The 19,416-nt window shown below is 44.4% G+C and overlaps 1 protein-coding gene across 1 annotated transcript in view; it reads left to right on the top strand.

Annotated features, from left to right (window-relative positions):
* The window catches only part of LOC308155911 (GTPase IMAP family member 5-like), a gene marked incomplete at its 3' end in the record, with an annotated part of 50,670 nt that extends 31,585 nt beyond the window's left edge, over window positions 1-19,085 (top strand). Inside the window, exon 4 of the mRNA XM_080529277.1 lies at window positions 18,996-19,085. Within this exon, the coding sequence (XP_080385403.1) occupies window positions 18,996-19,085 (90 nt within the window). The remainder of the gene's footprint in view (window positions 1-18,995) is intronic.
* Between the last annotated feature and the right edge of the window lie 331 nt (window positions 19,086-19,416).

Raw genomic sequence — 19,416 nt, 5'->3', positions numbered from 1 at the left:
CTCCTCCCCCTTACTCCCCCACTATTCTCTCTTTGACATCCCACCAGTTGTCTTTCTCTGAGATTACACAGAATGAACTGTCTGACACTTTTAACTTGTTAATGAATTCCCATGCTGTGTGTGTGTGTGTGTGTGTGTGGGGGGGGACATTTTATATTACTGTACTATTTTGTGATGATTCCTAAAACACCAATAAAATATGTTATAAAAAAGAATTCCCATGCTTATGATACTTATGCCTTAAATATGCATTTTTTTTTAGAGACTCTTGCTTTATGCCTCTTCTCCAGCATCTGATCAATCTCTGTATCAGGCTGTATCATCACCCAGATGTTTAAATCTGAGGACTCAACTCATATTTCAAACGACAGGCATTCTCTTAGTAATATAACAATTATTGGGAAAAAATCTTACTACCCAATTAATCAATCATGAAAGCAATAACCTCCTCAGTGACTTCTTGTATGGTTTCTGATCCAACCGATCAACCACGTCCGCATTATTACTATTTACTGAACAAATACGTACCTCACTCAACAAAGGACATCTCACTGGAGACATTTTTATAGATTTTTGTAAAGCTTTTGATGAAGTGAAGATTCAGATTCTGCAGAACAAACTTCCTCCTCTGTGGTAACGATGTTCTCCTCATATCTATCACATAGATGCTTTCCTCATATCTATCACATAGATGCTCTCCTCATATCTATCACATAGATGCTCTCCTCATATCTATCACATAGATGCTCTCCTCATATCTATCTAACGATGCTCTCCTCATATCTATCACATAGATGCTCTCCTCATATCTATCACATAGATGCTCTCCTCATATCTATCACATAGATGCTCTCCTCATATCTATCACATAGATGCTCTCCTCATATCTATCTAACGATGCTCTCCTCATATCTATCACATAGATGCTCTCCTCATATCTATCACATAGATGCTCTCCTCATATCTATCACATAGATGCTCTCCTCATATCTATCAGATAGGTCCCAAGTGGTCAAAATCGGGCCATGGAACATCTCCCCCTATAAGTTGTAATATGTGACAGCAGCTGGTGAAAGCGGGAACAAGTCGGCAACCGACCAAATCTTCAGACTTTTATTCTGAAAAATGTAAATAATTGTCTCGTCAGCCATGCCTACAAACAGAAAGAGTTCCCTAGTTAGTGTAGAGTAGTGGGCATTACTCACCAAATCCATTGCGTTGCAATATTTTGGCTTGACTAGCGAGTGTGTCATTGATTTTCAACAATGTTTAAATGTATTTACATTTTTCTGAATAAAAGTCTGAACATTTTGATTGGTTGCCGACTTGTTCTCGCTGTCACCAGCTGCTGTCACATGTGGGAGTTCCACAAGTCAACATCTTGGGTCCCCTACTCTTTCTTCTGTATATCAATGACCTTCCCATTGTGTGCAAATACTCAAATGTTCTACTATACGCCGATGACGCTTTTTGATTCAAACCATTCCGACTTTCACTATTTACATGACTGATTGGAATCTAATCACCTAACTATCAATGTCAAGAAAATAATGTATGTACTTCCATTCCCCTAGAAAATCTATGGGGTGTCTGCTGTTGTGTCTGGTGTTAGGGTTAGGGTTAGGGTTGTTTGTTCCTCTAAACAGTTGTCCAATGATGTCAGAATCAAGATAGTTCACTTCCACCATCAAGGAGAAGGCTACAAAAAACTCTTGCAACGTTTCAAACTACCCATTTCCACTGTCAGAAACATAATCAGAAAATTGAAAATAAATGGAACAAGTGAAGTCAAGGCAAGATCTGGAAGACCAAGAAAAAATGCTGATAGAATTGCCTGAGATCTGATAATAAATGCCCTGAAGAACCCACACATCACTGCAAAAGAGCTGCAAAAACGAGTAGCAGACACCGGTCTTGACTTTTTCTACACACAAAATTAAGTGTCTGAAGTATGCAAAAGAAAACCTTGAGAAACCTGAAGCCTATTGGAACAATGTGCTTTGGACTGATGAAACCAAAATGTAACTTTTTGGCCACAACCAAAGACGGTATGTTTGGAGGAAAAAGGGTGAAGCATTTGTAGAAAACTGCTGCAAACCAGCTTGAACTGAGTCAGGCCAGTCTACATATAACACAGTTTAACATCAGTAATGTTACTTTGAATCTTTACCTATATAATAATAAATGAAATGAAAAAGACACTTAGCCCTAAGTTACTCCAGGGACACCATTTTCTAGGTACCGTACTTTCTGGAAAGATTTCCCCAGGATTTAACAACTAGTAAAGCCTGGTCTCAGGGAGGTTAGGTAAACACAAATCTTTACAAGCACCCATTTCAGGGCATATTCTCTCCATCCTTTTTTATAGAGAATGAATGATATTATCCTCTACTTATACTAGCTAGCTTTTTATGACCACCGTGATTTACAGTGTGATCATGGGTGTGTGTGAGCTGTGTCACCTTGGGGACAGATATGAGGCGGATATGAGGGCAGAGTAAAGCAGATGACTCCCTCTCATCTGGAGCTTTAGGACCACCGAAGCGGTCCCAGATGTCCCTTCAATCCTGGCTGCGGGTCACACAGACGTCGGGTTGAGATGTTTATGAGCCGATCAGAACGTTAACCGTAACCTCATGATTGTTTATAAAGCATTAAGCATTAAGCATTAAGAGCAAAACTTCATAAAGAGGAGAAATACCGTAGGACTGAGTTATGAGTTCAAACATGGCCGACACTGTTGACACGACACACATTGATAGGAGACAGTGTGCTGTATTCTGTGTGATCCCGTCCCCAATGAGAATGGCGGGATCCTTTGATTTGATGTGAGCTTTTATGATGCAAGGAAAGGCAAGGTCTCCTTCTTGCAATTGAGGTTGGTGTCTGTATGGTGTGTGCTTTTGTCACTGTTGTTTTTTCTACCATTTTGGAACCAGTATTTAGCTGAAATGTAGCTTCAGTTCGTTGTTTTGCTGGTAATACCATTAGGCATTTCAGAACACAACAAATACATATTTCCTGTCAGCATGCGTGGGGGTATTTCAGCAAGTGGAAAAGTGACAGAGAATATCCAGAGAACTTGTCTGCCTCTTCTCTCCCTCTGTGTCATCTTCCCTCTCTTCCTCTCCCTCTCACCTTGTGTTTTATTTCAACATTTGACAGAGGGAATAAACAGACACTTGTGCGGTTCTCTCTCCCCGAGGCCTCGTGCTGCCTCTGACAGACCAAGGCTGCTTATCCTCACTCAGTCACCATTTGGCTTGGGACTAAAAGAGACACTGGGATTTTGATGCATAAGGTTACTTCTCCTCCAGCCCAAGGTAAAGGACCAATATTCTCTACAGCACTCCTCACAATCAAAAATGTCATTGCTGTAGGGCACACACACTAACACACACGCACACACACACACACACACACACACACTAACACACACGCACGCGCGCACGCACGCACTCACGCACACACTCACACACACTCACATACACACACACTCGCACACATGCACGCACACGCACACACACACACACACGCACACGCACACACACACACACACACACACAGTAAAGGGTATGTGCATTCCGACACAGTCTCTGAGTAAGCAAAGCGTATAGGCAGAAATAATGATACATGGCTACTATAGCGTGAAGTCTTCACGCCCCACGAAGCATTGTGTTAGCAACATAACTACTCGCTACTTCGACTTACGTGACAGTTTAAGGGTAACGCCACAAGGGCACTGTGTGATTTTCACACATGCAGACATTTCCACCGGATGAGAGAGTCTCATACTGCAAGACTAATTCTCCACATCAAGCTGTCTTGACGCAATGTACACTAGTACACAAGCAGTCTCACACTGGGCCATGTGACGAGCTGCCTCTCCCCCTCCCCCTCAGTGTTCTTCATTGCCAGGACAACGGCGGAAAGGGCAAAATAGTCCGACATTTCAGCTGCAGCCATAGTCTCATCTGCACCGCAGAAATGCCTAGAAAACCTGAGGAGAATGAGGACAAGATACCCAGGTGTGCACAGCAGGGACCCCATTGTTACATAAGAATTGGAATTTCTCTCTCTCTCACACACACATACATACACACACACACACACACACCAGAAAAAAGCACGGTGAGCTGCCTAAACGACTACCGCCCGGTGGCACTCACACCAATCATCATGAAGTGCTTCGAGAAACTAGTCCGGGCCCACATAGTCACACGCCTCCCGCCCAACCTGGATCCATACCAGTTCGCCTACAGAGCCCACAGGTCCACAGAGGACGCCATCGCGACGACTCTCCACTCCACTCTATCCCACCTGGAGAGGGGAAACAGCTACGCGAGACTGTTTTTTGTGGACTTCAGCTCTGCCTTCAACACCATCCTTCCAGACAGGCTAGTGACCAAACTACTAGACCTGGGACTATCACACTCTATATGTGCATGGATCAAGGACTTCCTGTCCGACCACCCCCAGAGGGTGCGGGTGGGCTCCCACACCTCCACAGCCCTCAGACTCAGCACTGGGTCCCCCCAGGGCTGCGTGCTAAGCCCCATCCTCTACAACCTCTACACCTACGACTTCACCCCCGTCCACCCCAGCAACTCCATCGTAAAGTTTGCAGACGACACCACCGTGGTGGGCTGCATCTCGGGGGGGGACGAGGCGGCGTACAGGGATGAGGTAGAGCAGCTGAGCAAGCTGTGCAAGGTTAACAACCTGCTGCTGAACCAGTCAAAGACCCAGGAAATCATCGTGGACTTCAGGAGGAAAAAATCTGAGGTCCAGCCCCTGTTCATCGACGGAGAGAGCGTGGAGAGAGTCTCAACCCTCCGATTCCTGGGGGTGCACATACAGGATGACCTGTCCTGGAAGAACAACACAGCAGCCATCATCAAGAAGGCACAACACTGGCTCTACATCCTGAGAGTCCTCAGGAAGGACCACAACAAGCAGGAGATACTGGTGGCCTTCTACCGCTGCGCAGTGGAGAGCATCCTCACCTACTGCATCTGCAACTGGTTCTCCAGCTGCACAGCCGCAGAGTGAAATGCGCTACAGAGAGTCGTGAGAACAGCCCAGAAGATCACCGGCGCCCCCCTCCCCTCTCTGGAAGAGCTGTACAACACACGCTGCCTCAGGAAGGCCTCCAAGATCTCCAGAGACCCATCCCACCCTCGAACAGGCGGTACAGGACCATGGCCGCAAGGACAAACAGACTGAAGCTCAGCTTCTACCCCAGGGCCATCCAGGCCCTGAACACAGCAAAGACCCAGGCCCTGGACAGTCTGGACGGATTGATGGCAGCTGCTGGATTGAAAAATCAGGTGTAGTGCTGAGGCACAAATGTGTACATTTCAAGCCTGCAAACTGCGACACTTGAATGTGCAATAACACTATGTGCAATATGACAACCCTAGGGTACATAAGGTTGCAGAGAAATAGGAAATGATAGAATAGGTATAGCATAGCATAGAGTACAGCACAGTGTTTTATCTGTACAGTATAGTATAGTGGATAGTGTACATAGCATTTATTTATGTAAACCAGCTCCTTTCCCTTCTTTTTTTTCTTCTTTTTTTTTCTTTCCTAGCACCAGGGGAGCCACCCCTCCCAAATTTCGTTGTTTGGTACCTGTACTATAGCAATGACAATAAAGACCATTCATTCATTCATTCATTCATTCAGATATGTCGTCTGCATGCCATTTTGGAAATGACTGCCAATACGGCAGCATTGGTGTTCTTGCAAAGACAATGATAGTGTCTCTTACACTGTGACTCGAAGCACAGCGACTTGAACTTTATTAGACAAATTGTCCTGCAGTCACACAGTCAGGCTTCCCAGAATCAGTATGTTTTTTATTCCTGCCTAATTGCCTAACTTCAATATTAATGAGTTTCCCCAGCCGTGCTATAATCCCTGCAGAAACACTATCAAGAAGAGCTGAGGCATTACTTATACAGCATACAAACCAGGAGCGTTTTTTGTTTTTTTTCTGAAATTACTTTATAATCCACCACAGGAAATACAATCATCATTTCACAGGATAGGGGGAAGACAAGACAAGAAGAGGCGTCAGACGCGTACATATTTTCCCAGCTGTCAGTTCCAGACTCTGAACCCAAACCAACCCCAGGGGGAGTTTTCTGACTTTACTTTAGCAAAAAAAAAAACTTTTCTTTTTGGATAGCTAAATGTGATGTTGTAATCTTGCTACAGGGCGGCCTTACGGGTTAAGAAGAGTGTTTGAAATGTTGCTGCAATAAAATGCTAGAGCATCTAAATGGTGTGTTAGTGGCTTTCCACATGGATGTTTGTACCTTACCTGCAACTGGTATTAACTAGTACTATTGCCACTTTATTGTCACTTTTTGTCACTTTGTATTACTTATTATATATTGAATTGTTGATTGTTGCTGACTGCTGCTGTTTTGCACGATCCATTCTGCATTTCAATGTCATTTACAACTGCATGCGATAAGTGACACATCAAATTACATTTGAGCAGGTTAGCATTGTAAGATGTGCTTTAAAAGAGGTTGTCTCTCTATAATAACGTTACTTCATAGTCAACTTTTCTGATGTGCTGTAGACTGGACTGGAACCAACCTACAGTACACACATTGATCTGGGGTCATTAGCAGCACCACCGCGCTTCCCTTCAGAGTGAGCAATGGCCTGGTAGCACCGGCGCTAATGTTCCTAAGGACGGCCATTTTTCACATCCCCTACAAAGACTTCTCTCTTCCCTGTCTGCTGCCCAGGGCCGGGGGTAAGCCTCCAATCTTCTCCACGGTGTTGCACTACTGCGTCATATCTCCCAGGATCTGTCTGTCGGGGATTACTACATCCTCGTTTAAATAAGGACCTGTCGCCGCCAAATGGGCATTAGCAGCGGGTGATTTAGCGCAGGGCCTCTTTGGGGCGTATCTGATGGGTCGGCGTTGGGGGTAACGACCGCCCCGTGCAGCCTGCCTGGTCTATCGATGTCTCTTTACAGCCTTGTGAAGGGTGGAATGTGTCTGTCACGTGCGCCACAATCCGTCAACCCTCCTTATGGGCTCTGCTTAGCTTACCCACATTCGCGTCGACGTGCAAATACTGTACGACAGGGGATTTCCTTCTGTCAGAAAGCGCGGCAGTTGCTTCTGTGCTGATCCTGCATATGCTCTTCTTCTGCTAACTAGCCTCTTGTGGTGCATAAACATTTCCTCCAAATGCTGGCTCAGGTAAGAGTTTCATGACTCAGCCTTCATGACTTGGCCCATGGAGGCTGGTGGAGGTAGAAATCAGAGGACAGGCTCATTGTAATGCATGGAATGGAATGAGGAATGAGAATTGGTATCATTCCTCATTCCATTCCAGGAAGTGTTTGACACCATTCCTCATTCCATTCCATGCATCACAATGAGCCTGTCCTCTGATTTCTACCTCCACTGATATCAGAGTGGATGTTCAGCACAGTGAGGTTGTCAGTGTTCCTGCTGATCATTGCTGTTTTACAGCACAGCAGTAGTGGGAGAGTGTCATTCTCTATCGCATCATTCTCCTGAAGCAAGAGAAAGCTGAAATACAGTATGCAATATGAAATACAATATGAAATACATTTCAATGTTACCTTTATTTTAGCAGGATGTCCCATTGATGACCAAAACGTTAAATATAAATGTCAAAATAATATCATAAAGGAAAATATATATGTAAAAATACCAACCATACATACATCAATTTATCATATCAAGAAACCAACTGTGTCAGTTACAACAATTACAAACTTCCTGCATCACTAGTGAACCCTTTTCTGGAGCCATAAAACTATAAAACTCTCCAGTGGAAGACAGTTTTGTATACAATTCTAGGACCGTGATGCCAGGAAATTGAAAGCTGTTATTTTGTTATTGCCAAAATGTGTTCTGGCCCTTGGTACCTGGAACAGAATCTTGGCATGGATACAAAAAAAGGCATACATACATTTTTGGGGATCCTCACGAGTACCTTAAGTGAGAACCATAAAGCAAAAAATGAGCCAACGGTTACGTTTGGGCAGGATTTCAAATGTCTGTATCTGAACAGATACCATAGTACATCTTCTGATGAGCACGGTGAGACGTGAGTGATTGTGTTTAGAAATGCCTGAAACAAGAGCCACACAGTTCAGACACTGTGAGAAAGCTAATAAGCTAGTATCCTGCCTGTGTGTGTGTGTGTGTGTGTGTGTGTGTGTGTGTGTGTGTGTGTGTGTATACGTGCGTGCGTGCATTTGCTCATACAGTCTGCCCTCTTGGCTAAATGTACCTTGTCTAACAGTAGCATTTCTATGTCCTCTGCGGATGTCTAATCCTGCACAGGGTTGGCAGTGCCAAGGCAATCAGTTTAAATGTGTATTTTTATGAAAGGGAATTATTCTAATGCCTATGATGGGTGAGTTACTGCAAGGAGCCTGAGTCTGCTACCCGCTCCTTATAATCTTTCCGCTGTTAATTAAGATTGGAAGGCTAAGGAGCCTGGGAACTGGATTTGTTTCTAAATTAAAACGTGCCAATGCGTATTGGGCCCCAGTAATGCTGTCTCTTACATATTTCATTGTCCCCTCAAATGGCACTTCACAGTGTGAGGGATAAGGACCCCTGCCCCCCCCCCCCCTGCTTGTGAAGAGCCAGGACTTTCTCCTGGGGATGACGCCAGGCAGGGAGCAGTGGAGGAACGGAGCAGGAGAAAACCCTGGAGAGCAGGAGAGGTGTGTGTGAGCATGCTGCACTCTGCACTCACACTCTGCAGCACTGGGGTCTGCGTGGGAGCAGCATGACAGAACAGAAATACCTTCATTTGTGGGGCCTTTGAGGTTGCCACAGCTCTGCATCTGTGTGTGTGTGTGTGTGTGTGTGTGTGTGTGTGTGTGTGTGTGTGTGTGTGTAGGTGTGTGTGTGAGCATGTGTGTGTGTGTGTGCGTGTGTAATGCTTTCACCCAAGTGATTTTGTCTATTCTTTAGGAAACGTTTTCATTTAACACTGGTGAAGCATTGCCAGGATAAATGCTTTAGAATATATGATACATGTATAATGCAAAGTGCAGTGCAGTGTGTATTGCACACAGTAGATCACATGGAACACCGTTTTGTAATTTCTTTCTCTGATTAATTACATGTAACTACACAGTGACAACACTAGACCGGTTTTGGCTAGCACCTTTCATTACAATACAGTCATTGTTTGAAGTACAATGAACCGATGGTTCTCAAGCCTAATGGCCCATATGGCAGGAGCCTATCTCCTGTTTCTGTAGTGTGAGGCGGCTTGATGTAAAAGTACACCCCCTGGGCATGACGCTGGTATCCAATATTTAATGCTGAGTGCCAAGCAGGGAGGCATCGGGTACCATTTTTATAGTCTTTAGTATGACTCGGCCGGGGATCGAACTCACAACCTTCCAATCTGAGGGTGGAAACTCTAACCGCATGGCTACTGAGCTAGTCTCTTACCCTAGAGGTGAGTGGTTATATTCTATTAACAAAGTAGTTGCATAACGGCAACTTAATAAAAATGGCAACTTCATCTACCCAATTACTTTATGAGACTTTGAGTTTAGACAAACATTAGATAATATTAAGGACACTAACATTTTACAAAGGTTACTTTTTCAAAAGACAACCTTTATTGAGGCTTTTAAATGGCTGTTTTCCAGGCCGTGTAGCGAATGTCTCCAAACAATAAAGAGAGCCTTGGCCTTGGTCTTGGCTCATTCGCCTCTGCCTGTAAGAAAATGTCAGCCCTGATAAAGTCATTACCGAAGAAAATATTGAAATGAAACACTGCGCCCGCCGCCTGCGGTCCTCGGTGAGCCAAGGACTAAACTGCAGACATTGTCTGAAAAAAAAGAAAAGAAAAAAAGAATTTCAATCTTCACGGTTTATCTCACGGCATTGTACTCTCTTTTTCCCATCTAGGGAGGGCAGGGAGGTCAGAGACAGGGGGGGCGGGAGCAGGTCTCCAGGTGGAGAGAGAGAATGCGAGGGCGGAAATAAAGGGAAGTGCATTGAAGCTTTCTTCAGTCTAATCTGAGAGGCTCAGCGCAGAGGCGCTGCAGAATGCGGCAGAGTGGAGTCACACGGTCACACTCTCTTCACTGTCTGTGAATCTGTGAATGGTGTCGGGTGCCTGCATCCCCTCTGTTTACTTCAAGCATCACCACCATGCAACACAAAAGGCAACACAAAAGGCACCATCAAGAGGGCACAACAGCGGCTATACACCCTGAGATGCCTCAGGAAGGAACACAGCAAGCAGGAGATACTGGTGACCTTTTACCGCGGCGCAGTGGAGAGCATCCTCACCTATGGCATCTGCAACTGGTTCTCCAGCTGCACAACAGCGGAGAGAAATGCGCTACAGAGAGTCGTGAGAACAGCACAGAAGATCACCGGCGCCCCCCTCCCCTCTCTGGAAGAGCTGTACAACACACGCTGTCTCAGGAAGGCCTCCAAGATCTCCAGGGACCCGACCCACCCTGGGTACGTACACTTTACCAGGCTGCCCTCGAAAAGGCGGTTCAGAACCCTGGCCGCTAAGACTAACAGACTGAAGAACAGCTTCTACCACAGGGCCGTCCAGGCCCTGAACACAGCAAAGACCTAAGTTCTGGGCCCTGGACAGTCTAGACGGATTGTATGGCAGCTGCTGGACTGAAAAAATCAGGTGTAGTGCTGAGGCACAAACATGTAAATTTCAAGCCTGCAAACTGTGACACTTTAAATAACGTGAAACAATACTATTGTGCAATATGACAACCCTAGTCGTCTATCTGTACAGTATAGTACAGTGGATTGTGTACATAGCCTTTATTTATGTAAACCAGCTCCTTCCCTTCTTGTGATTTTTTTTTTAAAGTGTATTTTTTTCTTCCTTTTCCTAACACCAGGGGAGCCACCCCTCCTAAATTTCGTTGTTTGGTACCTGTACTGTAGCAATGACAATAAAGTCCATTCATTCATTCATTCATTCATTCATTCATTCATGCAGAGACCAGCGCCCGTTGGCGAAACAAAAAACGTTTGCCTGACAATGTCGCCACTGCTGATACCAGGCAGTCAGCGAATTACATGTTTCTTCTCTATAATGGTTATCTTTGATGAATTTTTGGTCGATGTTCTAAAAAAATCTAAATTGCCGAAATGTTGTCCACTCTAGTCCGCTCTACTGGCCATGCGTTGTACATTATAGATCCAGTAGACTTCTATGTGGAATGTTGACCAATTAGCGGTTCATGTATTTTTCAGGGGAAAAAAATGGCCCTGAATAAAAATGAAGGCATACATTGGAATTGTAAAAGGTGCTAGCATGGAGTCCAGTGTAAAAAGGTTGCCTAACTCTCTGTACAGTATACAGTCAGTGCCTTCGGAAAGTATTCAGACCTCTTCACAGTTTTCCACATTTTGTTGTGCTATAGACTCCATTTCAAATAGAATACCCCCCCTGGTGTTAAATGAACCCAACAGGAATAAAGACAGTCCCTGCAAACCTGCTCGGTCATGAAAAAGACACTCTGTTCCATAACAAAATTGGCTTTCAGTTTACCTGATATCTGGGTGCCGCCTCTCGAACCCTGTGCGCCCCGGACCGCCGTGTCGATCCTACGGTTGCAGCTTCGGGTACAACCGTACCCCACCGGTCGCATCTCGCATGCGGTCATCACCAAAGCCCCCTGCACAACAGCACTGCAGTTCGGAGATAACAAGTGGCTACATCCATTCGGCGCCTGCTCCTAACGCAAAGCAACGCTTATCGGCCTTAAGCACACTGCTCCTGTGAAACTAATTATTGTGCAGGCTCTCTGAGCGTCAACAGACCAATGAGGTTACCCATGTGCTGGCGTCTCTCAGCCCACACAGCCTTCAAGTCCTGTCTTGTCCTTTTGACATCTCTTTTTTTGGCTCACACACGATGAGTCATATGGCTTGAATCTTAATGGCCGGCTGTTACAATACGCCTGTCCGTTTGCCTCTACGGACTTGTTATCCTAATTTCCGTTCCTTTTTCTTCCTTTGTTCTCTTCTACTGTACTTTTATCTTGGTATTTAAAGTGTTCCTCTTCTTCCTGTCTCTCTCTTTCTCTCTCTCTCTTTTTAACCTCCGTACCCGGGACTTTCAGATATGATTCATAATGTGCTTTAGAACATACCATTCATCAAATGACCACACAGATTATGTCAGTTTTCATTGTGATTAGAATAGCCATGGCTGCGCGCTCTGATTATAATAGTCATCTATCTTGGGTATGGGATTATTCTCATATCCTTTTGTGTGAGGGCAGTTGACCTGAGTGTGGTTATACAGTATGTGGGGCCTGTTTATGTGTGTAATGTGTGTGAGTTTGTGTCTGTGTGTAGGTGAGACTATATTGATGTTTATATTCTGAAAACCCTCGCATCTGTTTGGGTGTTCAAAATGTGTGTGATAGAGTGAAACAGAGACAGAGGGCATTAATTTTGTACAGTTTGTGCTATTCCTCCTCTTCTTTCATTGATTGTGCCCCGCTCTCCCCCCCCGCTGTCTCCCCCCCTCTACCCCCGCTGTCTCCCCCCCTCTACCCCCCTGTCTCCAGCCAGTCAGTCAGACTGAATCAGCCAGAGGAAGATGGAAGACACATTGGGGCGTTGACCTTTTCCTGTTGTCTCCCTGTCTTCAGAATAACATTACTCTCCCTCCTGCTTTGTTTACATGAGGAGCTTAAAGCAACACATCACCGTAAAAAAGATAAACGCTACTGTCGTATTAAAAAGTCCTGGCTATCGTTAGTCACAAGCGTTATCATAAACTGTGTCCTCCGTGAAAATTAAACCCTCCCCAGGTAGATAAGGCTGACTGGAATCTGATGGATAATTTATAGCTGAGGTGAGGATGTGATTGCAGGAGACTGATAGCCTCTGAACCTGGCTGGCCACCATGAATGATTAATATATAAACATTATTCATATCCCATAACTCATAAATCTATCCAGTGGAAATACTTCACTGCATAGGAGGAGGAGGTGTGAGGAAAGGAAGGCATTCCTCCAAAAGAAAGGGGTGGAATGAAAAAGAAAATCGGTCTGAAAGTTAAAGCCCAAAGTCATAGATGGGAGGTTCTTTAATGTTACCTGTTCATTTGGTTCTTCAGCTTGGTAATTATTGTTTAGTTTTTTTTTTTAACAGCAGTCTAATGTTGTTCAACATCCTGTTAACATTTGCAGCCTGTCGGTTAGGGCTAATTAGCTGCTAATTAGCCTGTGTCTTTGTGTCCATAGAGGACACATTCTACTTTTCCTCTCTTTTTTTTGAAGAGTGATGATTCCGAGTGGGGATTTGGAATAAAGCCTCTGTACGCATGACTTAAAAAAACAGGGTCATTTTTCACATTTTACCAGACACTTTTATCCAAAGCGACTTACAATGAGAGATTACAGGGACAGTCTCCCTGGAGTAACTGAGGGCTAAGTGCCTTACTCAAGAGCACACTAGTGGTGGTGTTCCCAGGTGGGATCTGAACTCATGACCTTCTGATCACCAGTTCCAACTCACTATCCACTAGGTCACATACCCCATTTGTGTTAGGGCGTCTTCTCTGTCTCCCAGTAGTATGCTGGCGAAGGGTGCTTTGTTATGAGTGATGGATCTGTGGAGGATCATAGTCTGTTCAGGGCCTAACAGTGTTTTCAGGGTCATCATCGGCCTTGCTGAGAATGGACACCGGTGTGACAGTGCAAACCATCATCTTCACCAGAATCATTCGTTTTTCCTTACTTTCTTCCTTCCCGTCCTCTTCTCCTGTGTGTGTGTGTGTGCGTGTGTGTTTGTGGGCATAATGTGTGTATGTGTGTGTGTGTGTGTGTGTAAATACAGGACCAGTCTTTAGATCCTCTTGAAGTGACCCAGATTGACTAGATGTGTTCACTAAAGCGTAGCGATCTGAGGCTGAATCACACGCGCTGCGGTAGTGTTCGGCGCACACACACTGAGAGGTCGCTGGTTTACCCGTGTGACTAGGAGAAGATGAGACACCGTCTGTGCTTCCAGAGGCTGTCACACACACCGTCACTGCTGTGGCTTCGTTAGTCATTAGCATTCACGTGTCATTAGGTGTTACAACAATCAGTATTAGTCTTTTAGGAATGTCTTCTTCAGTGGTACCATTAAATGGACTGACTTATATAGCTCCTTATTCCAAAGAGCTTTACGACAGCCTCTCATTCACCTGTTCACGCACCGATGGCGGCAAGCTACCATGCAAGGTGCCGGCCCGCTCGTTGGGAGCAATTTGGGGTTGAGTGTCTTGCTGAAGGACACTTCAACATGTGGCCAGCCGGGGTTCGAACCACCGATCGGCCTACCTTGCGATCATTAGATGCGGGCTCTACCCCCTGCGCCACAGCCACCCTAGTTAGTAGCAGCACAGTTATGTTCTAGATTATATTACCATTATCACTGTTATGTTCTAGATTATATGACCATTATCACAGTTATGTTCTAGATCTAGATGATATTACCATTATCACTGTTATGTTCTAGATTATATTACCATTATCACTGTTATGTTCTAGATTATATTACCATTATCACAGTTATGTTCTATCTAGATTATACCATTATCACAGTTATGTTCTAATCTAGATTATATTACCATTATCACAGTTATGTTCTAGATTATATTACCATTATCACAGTTATGTTCTAGATTATATTACCATTATCACAGTTATGTTCTAGATTATATTACCATTATCACAGTTATGTTCTAGATTATATTACCATTATCACAGTGGAACCCATCAGGTTGTTGTGTCACTGCAGTGTAGATCTGGGTAACTTGCAGTGAGTATGCGGTTTCTCTCTGTCACACACACACACACACACACACACACACACAATCAATACACACGCACATGCGCACGCACACACACACACACACACACACACACACACACACACACACACACACACACACACGCACACACACACACACACACACACACGCTGATTCTCTATACACAAGCCAAACTACTACACGTTTGAACAGCAATGCCCTAATTGCTGAAGCTCACTACACTAAGCTAAGTACATACATGTACATACACACACACACACACACACACACACACACACACAGACACGTACACACAAAGTACACACAAAGTACACACAGAAAGTAAGCATACAGTAGAGTACTTTGTCTACATTATTAAATTGACCACTTCCACAGGAGCCATGTGACTGATGTGATTGATCAGGGTGATGCAGCACGTCACAGTCTGTTAGCTGTGAATGAACCACAGTGTCTGCCATGGAGAGGCCCCCCCCTCCCCCAGCACCAGCCCTGCCAGCCTAAAGGTGCTCTCTTGTCACCAGACTTCATTAACCATGATGCATTTCCACTAATGCGCGGCGGTGGCTGCGACAGATTGAGATGTCAGGAGTGTGTTTATGTTGGACGCACGTGTCTCGGGAGCTGGAGCTGAATAAGAGTAAGTAGTGCCTGGGATAAGCACACACACACACCTACAGACACACACGCACGCACACACACCTACACATGCACGCACACACACCTACACACGCACGCACACACACACACCTACACACGCACGCACGCGCGCACGCACACACACACACACACATAAACACGCACGCACACACACACACACACACACACACACACACACACACACACCTACAGACACCCACACACACACCACGGCAAAGTATTGTCAAAGACCTCACTATGGGTCAGGATACAATACTATTATGAGACAATACATACATTGCGAGACTATATTTACAAAAATATATTTGTAAAACAAATACGATATTGATATAACTCGTCTCCCCCTCCAAAAAATAATACTTAATAATAAAGTAAAGAAAAAGTAAAAACTGTATTGCGATTACACACACACACACACACACACACACACACACACACACACACACACACACACACAGGGGGGGAACGAGTCATTTGGAGGTCATTTTTGTATGTCACATCCCCTGACACACACACGCGCACACACACACACACACACACACACACACACACAGCTACCTTATTCCCTCTTACTTATTTAGTTCACCAAGCAATCATTTACTTAGGTTGTTATGTTTTCCCGACTATAAATCAATATAGCTTTGGTCACAGGGTTCAGTGCTAAGCTGGACTCCCTATAAATAGCCCTTTTTGTGGCTTAGCCCTGTGATTGGTCGGTATAGACGTGCTGTGATGGAGGGAGGAGGGTGGAGGTGGGAACAAGTGGGGAATGTGCTCATCCAAATCCTGGTAGAGTGATGTAAATGCTCAGTGAGGCGGGTTCTCTGAGGAGTCTGGGAAGGTTCGCACTTTTGAGCGGCAGCCTTCTTTTATGTGAGGAGCTCTCCAATGAATTCTCCTCTCCTGTCCTCCTTTGAAATGTGCTTTGGCTACAGCATCACTTGAGATGTGCGTCAACTCTTAGGAAAGGTTATTAACTTTATACGTGCTGCCTGAGTCCTCGAGATGAATCCCAAGATAATAATAGCCTTATAAAAATCAGAAATGAGAATCCTTCTTTTTATGAGTATTACATAAATGTATAACCGTTTATGAGAGCACTCAGTCTGTTGTAACAAAGACCTATAGAATGATTGAAAAAATATTGTGTAATTACTTTTGGCATTTTATGGTGTCTGAAGTACAGACGCATCTACCCTCCCTCCCACTTGAAGTTAGGAATGTTCCCTAAACAACATCGTTTGACTTTTAACTGACTTTGAGCTAAGCTTGTTACAGGGCCAAGATGTGCTGACACTAGCTGATTATCTCTCAGTCCACTCTGTGCCTTAACACTTCAAAGCATATCTGTCAGGGGCCAGGGCAATTACGACTGAAGATATGGTGATTTTCCACTACACATTTTCATAATCAAAAGGAAATGGGGTTGGAATTTAAATGAAGAAATTAAGCTTCAAAATCACACTCCTCATAACGTGTTTATATTCACGAAAAGTTCAATACAATGATTTTGTTTATTGAGCGTATAGGTCATGAGAGAACAGTACGTTAGATGGACGATATTAGACGGAGCGAAATCCAATACGTAGGGAGTAACGTGTGAGTCTGGTCAAGGTAGAAATCAGAGGACAGGCTTATTGTAATGCATGGAATGGCATAATGACCCTGTCCTCTGATTTCTACCTCCACTAGCCTCCCCTGGAGAGTGAAGTGAATCCACAGGTAGTTGTTGTTTTCTTATTGGACCCCTCAACTGAACTAGCTTTACTATGACCAGTAGATCTTACTGTGTTGTGATTGGTGAAGCCTTGGGGGGAAGGCGGAGTTTGTCCCTGAGGACTTGGACTGGTTTTCCCAGACTGAGCTTCCCTGTCTGGCTCCTTCAAAAAGCCGGTAGAGAAAACAAAAACAAGCTCTTTCTCTCAACAAAGCCATCTGCTCCGTCGAAGGCCTCACTGTCTTGTTGACGAGGCGGGTGGCGCTCTCCTCCCTCTCTCTCCAGAAGAACAGAATGAAACAGACGGACATTATTGTACGCGAAAGTCTTCAAACACCAGCCAGGCCTGACTCATCCTAGACGCCGAATGCGTTTCGTTGTCTTTGTTCTTGTACTCTGCCATGACAAGTACAATGACAAGTACATTGAATGTGAATCTGAATCCAACTGAGCTTTTTCCACAGACACACTGTTTGAACTGGATGCTGTTGTTGCTCTCAGAGTGTATTGTTACTGCTGCCAATGGTGTTATATGTGACAGCAGCTGGTGAAACTAGGAACAAGTCGGCAACCAATCAAAATGTTCTTTCAAAGACTTTGCTTTTGAAAATTTTAAATAAATGTCAACGTTATTGAAAATCAATAACACACTCACTAAGCAAGCCAAAACATTGCAATGTGATGGATTCGGTGAGTAATCCCCACTACTCTACACTAACTAGGTAGTAGTGGGGATTACACACGGAATCCATTGCATTCCATGGCATACAAATGGTCCAAAATGCTGCAGCTCGCATTTTGACTGGGTCCAAGAAATACGACCATATTTCACCAGTGCTGGCCTCCCTTCATTGGCTCCCTGTCCATGTTAAAGCGGATTTCAAGTTGCTCCTGCTAACTTACAAAGCTATAAATGGCATCGCTCCTTCTTATTTAAAGGACCTTCTCGTCCCATATGTGCCCTCAAGGGCTCTGCGCTCACAAGGCTCTGCCCTGCTCACTATTCCTAGGGTTAGAAGAAAGACAATCGGTGAGCGTGCGTTCTCTTTCCGGGCACCAACTCTCTGGAACCGTCTTCCACTTGATATCAGACAGGCAGAATCAGTAGAAGTGTTTAAAAATAAGCTAAAGACCCACCTGTTTTGTGTTGTCTACATGTCATAGGCTGTTCTTTGTGCTGTTGTAATTTATGTGTGTTTTTAAATTGAAATAGATGTTTTTCAATTTGTTTAACATTTTTGTTTTTACCTATTATATTTGTGGTGCGAAATTGTGTGTTTTTAAAATTGAAATAGCTGTTTTTATATAGTCTAAAATGTGTTGTTTTTTACTTATTGTACTTGTAAAGCACTTTGACGGAAAGTGCTATATAAATAAAGTTATTATTATTATTATTGCAATATTTTGGCTTGACTTGCATGTGTCATTGATTTTCAACAACGTTGAAATGTATATATTTTTTTCAGAATAAAAGTCCAAACATTTGGTCGGTTGCCGACTTGTTCCTGCTTTCACCAGCTGCCGTCACATATTGTAATCCAATATACTGTACTGTATGAGAAGCATCTAATAAACTCAGAATGTCGTCCATTTCATAAGACTGAAAACCATCCTCCCTGATGACCTAAAACCTTAACTTTCTCTCCTCCTCAACTGTACCTCCTCTGCTTCTGACCCAAGGAAACTGTTCTCCACATTTCCGTCACTCCTCAAACCCACCTCCTCCCCCTCCTCCCCCTCCCTCCTCCCTGTCTGCAGATGACTGTCACCTACTTTCACACCAACACTGCTCCCACCCCTCCCAAACCCACTGCGCTACTGTTACGCCCCCCTGGTGACCCGGAGTAGCAGGGCGCAACATAAAGCAACAGATTGGACAAGTGAGGGTGCAGTCACGCAAAAACCAGGAAACCAAATATGCAATAAATGAATATTTATTGATAAAGCAACACAGGGAACAGAGAGGACTAACAGTGGCACCAAATAAAAGTCATAATCCAAAATAATAATCCCACCCCGCCCTTTACAGGTGCGAGGCACCTCAATGTACCGTGGGTGGTTCTCATTCTAAACTGGGGTGCTAGACAGCAGGTAAATCCTACATGTGTGCGAGATGTAAACCCAGGGTATCTCAACTAGTCATCTGCCCCTGTGTGCACAAATAAACATAATAGTTAAC

This window comes from Nansenia antarctica, assembly GCF_963989245.1.
Source record: "Nansenia antarctica genome assembly, chromosome: 4".
In the NCBI taxonomy this organism is placed as follows: domain Eukaryota; kingdom Metazoa; phylum Chordata; class Actinopteri; order Argentiniformes; family Microstomatidae; genus Nansenia; species Nansenia antarctica.
The sequence above is the reverse complement of the archived record's forward strand: the minus strand, read 5'-3'. Positions and strand labels throughout refer to the sequence as shown.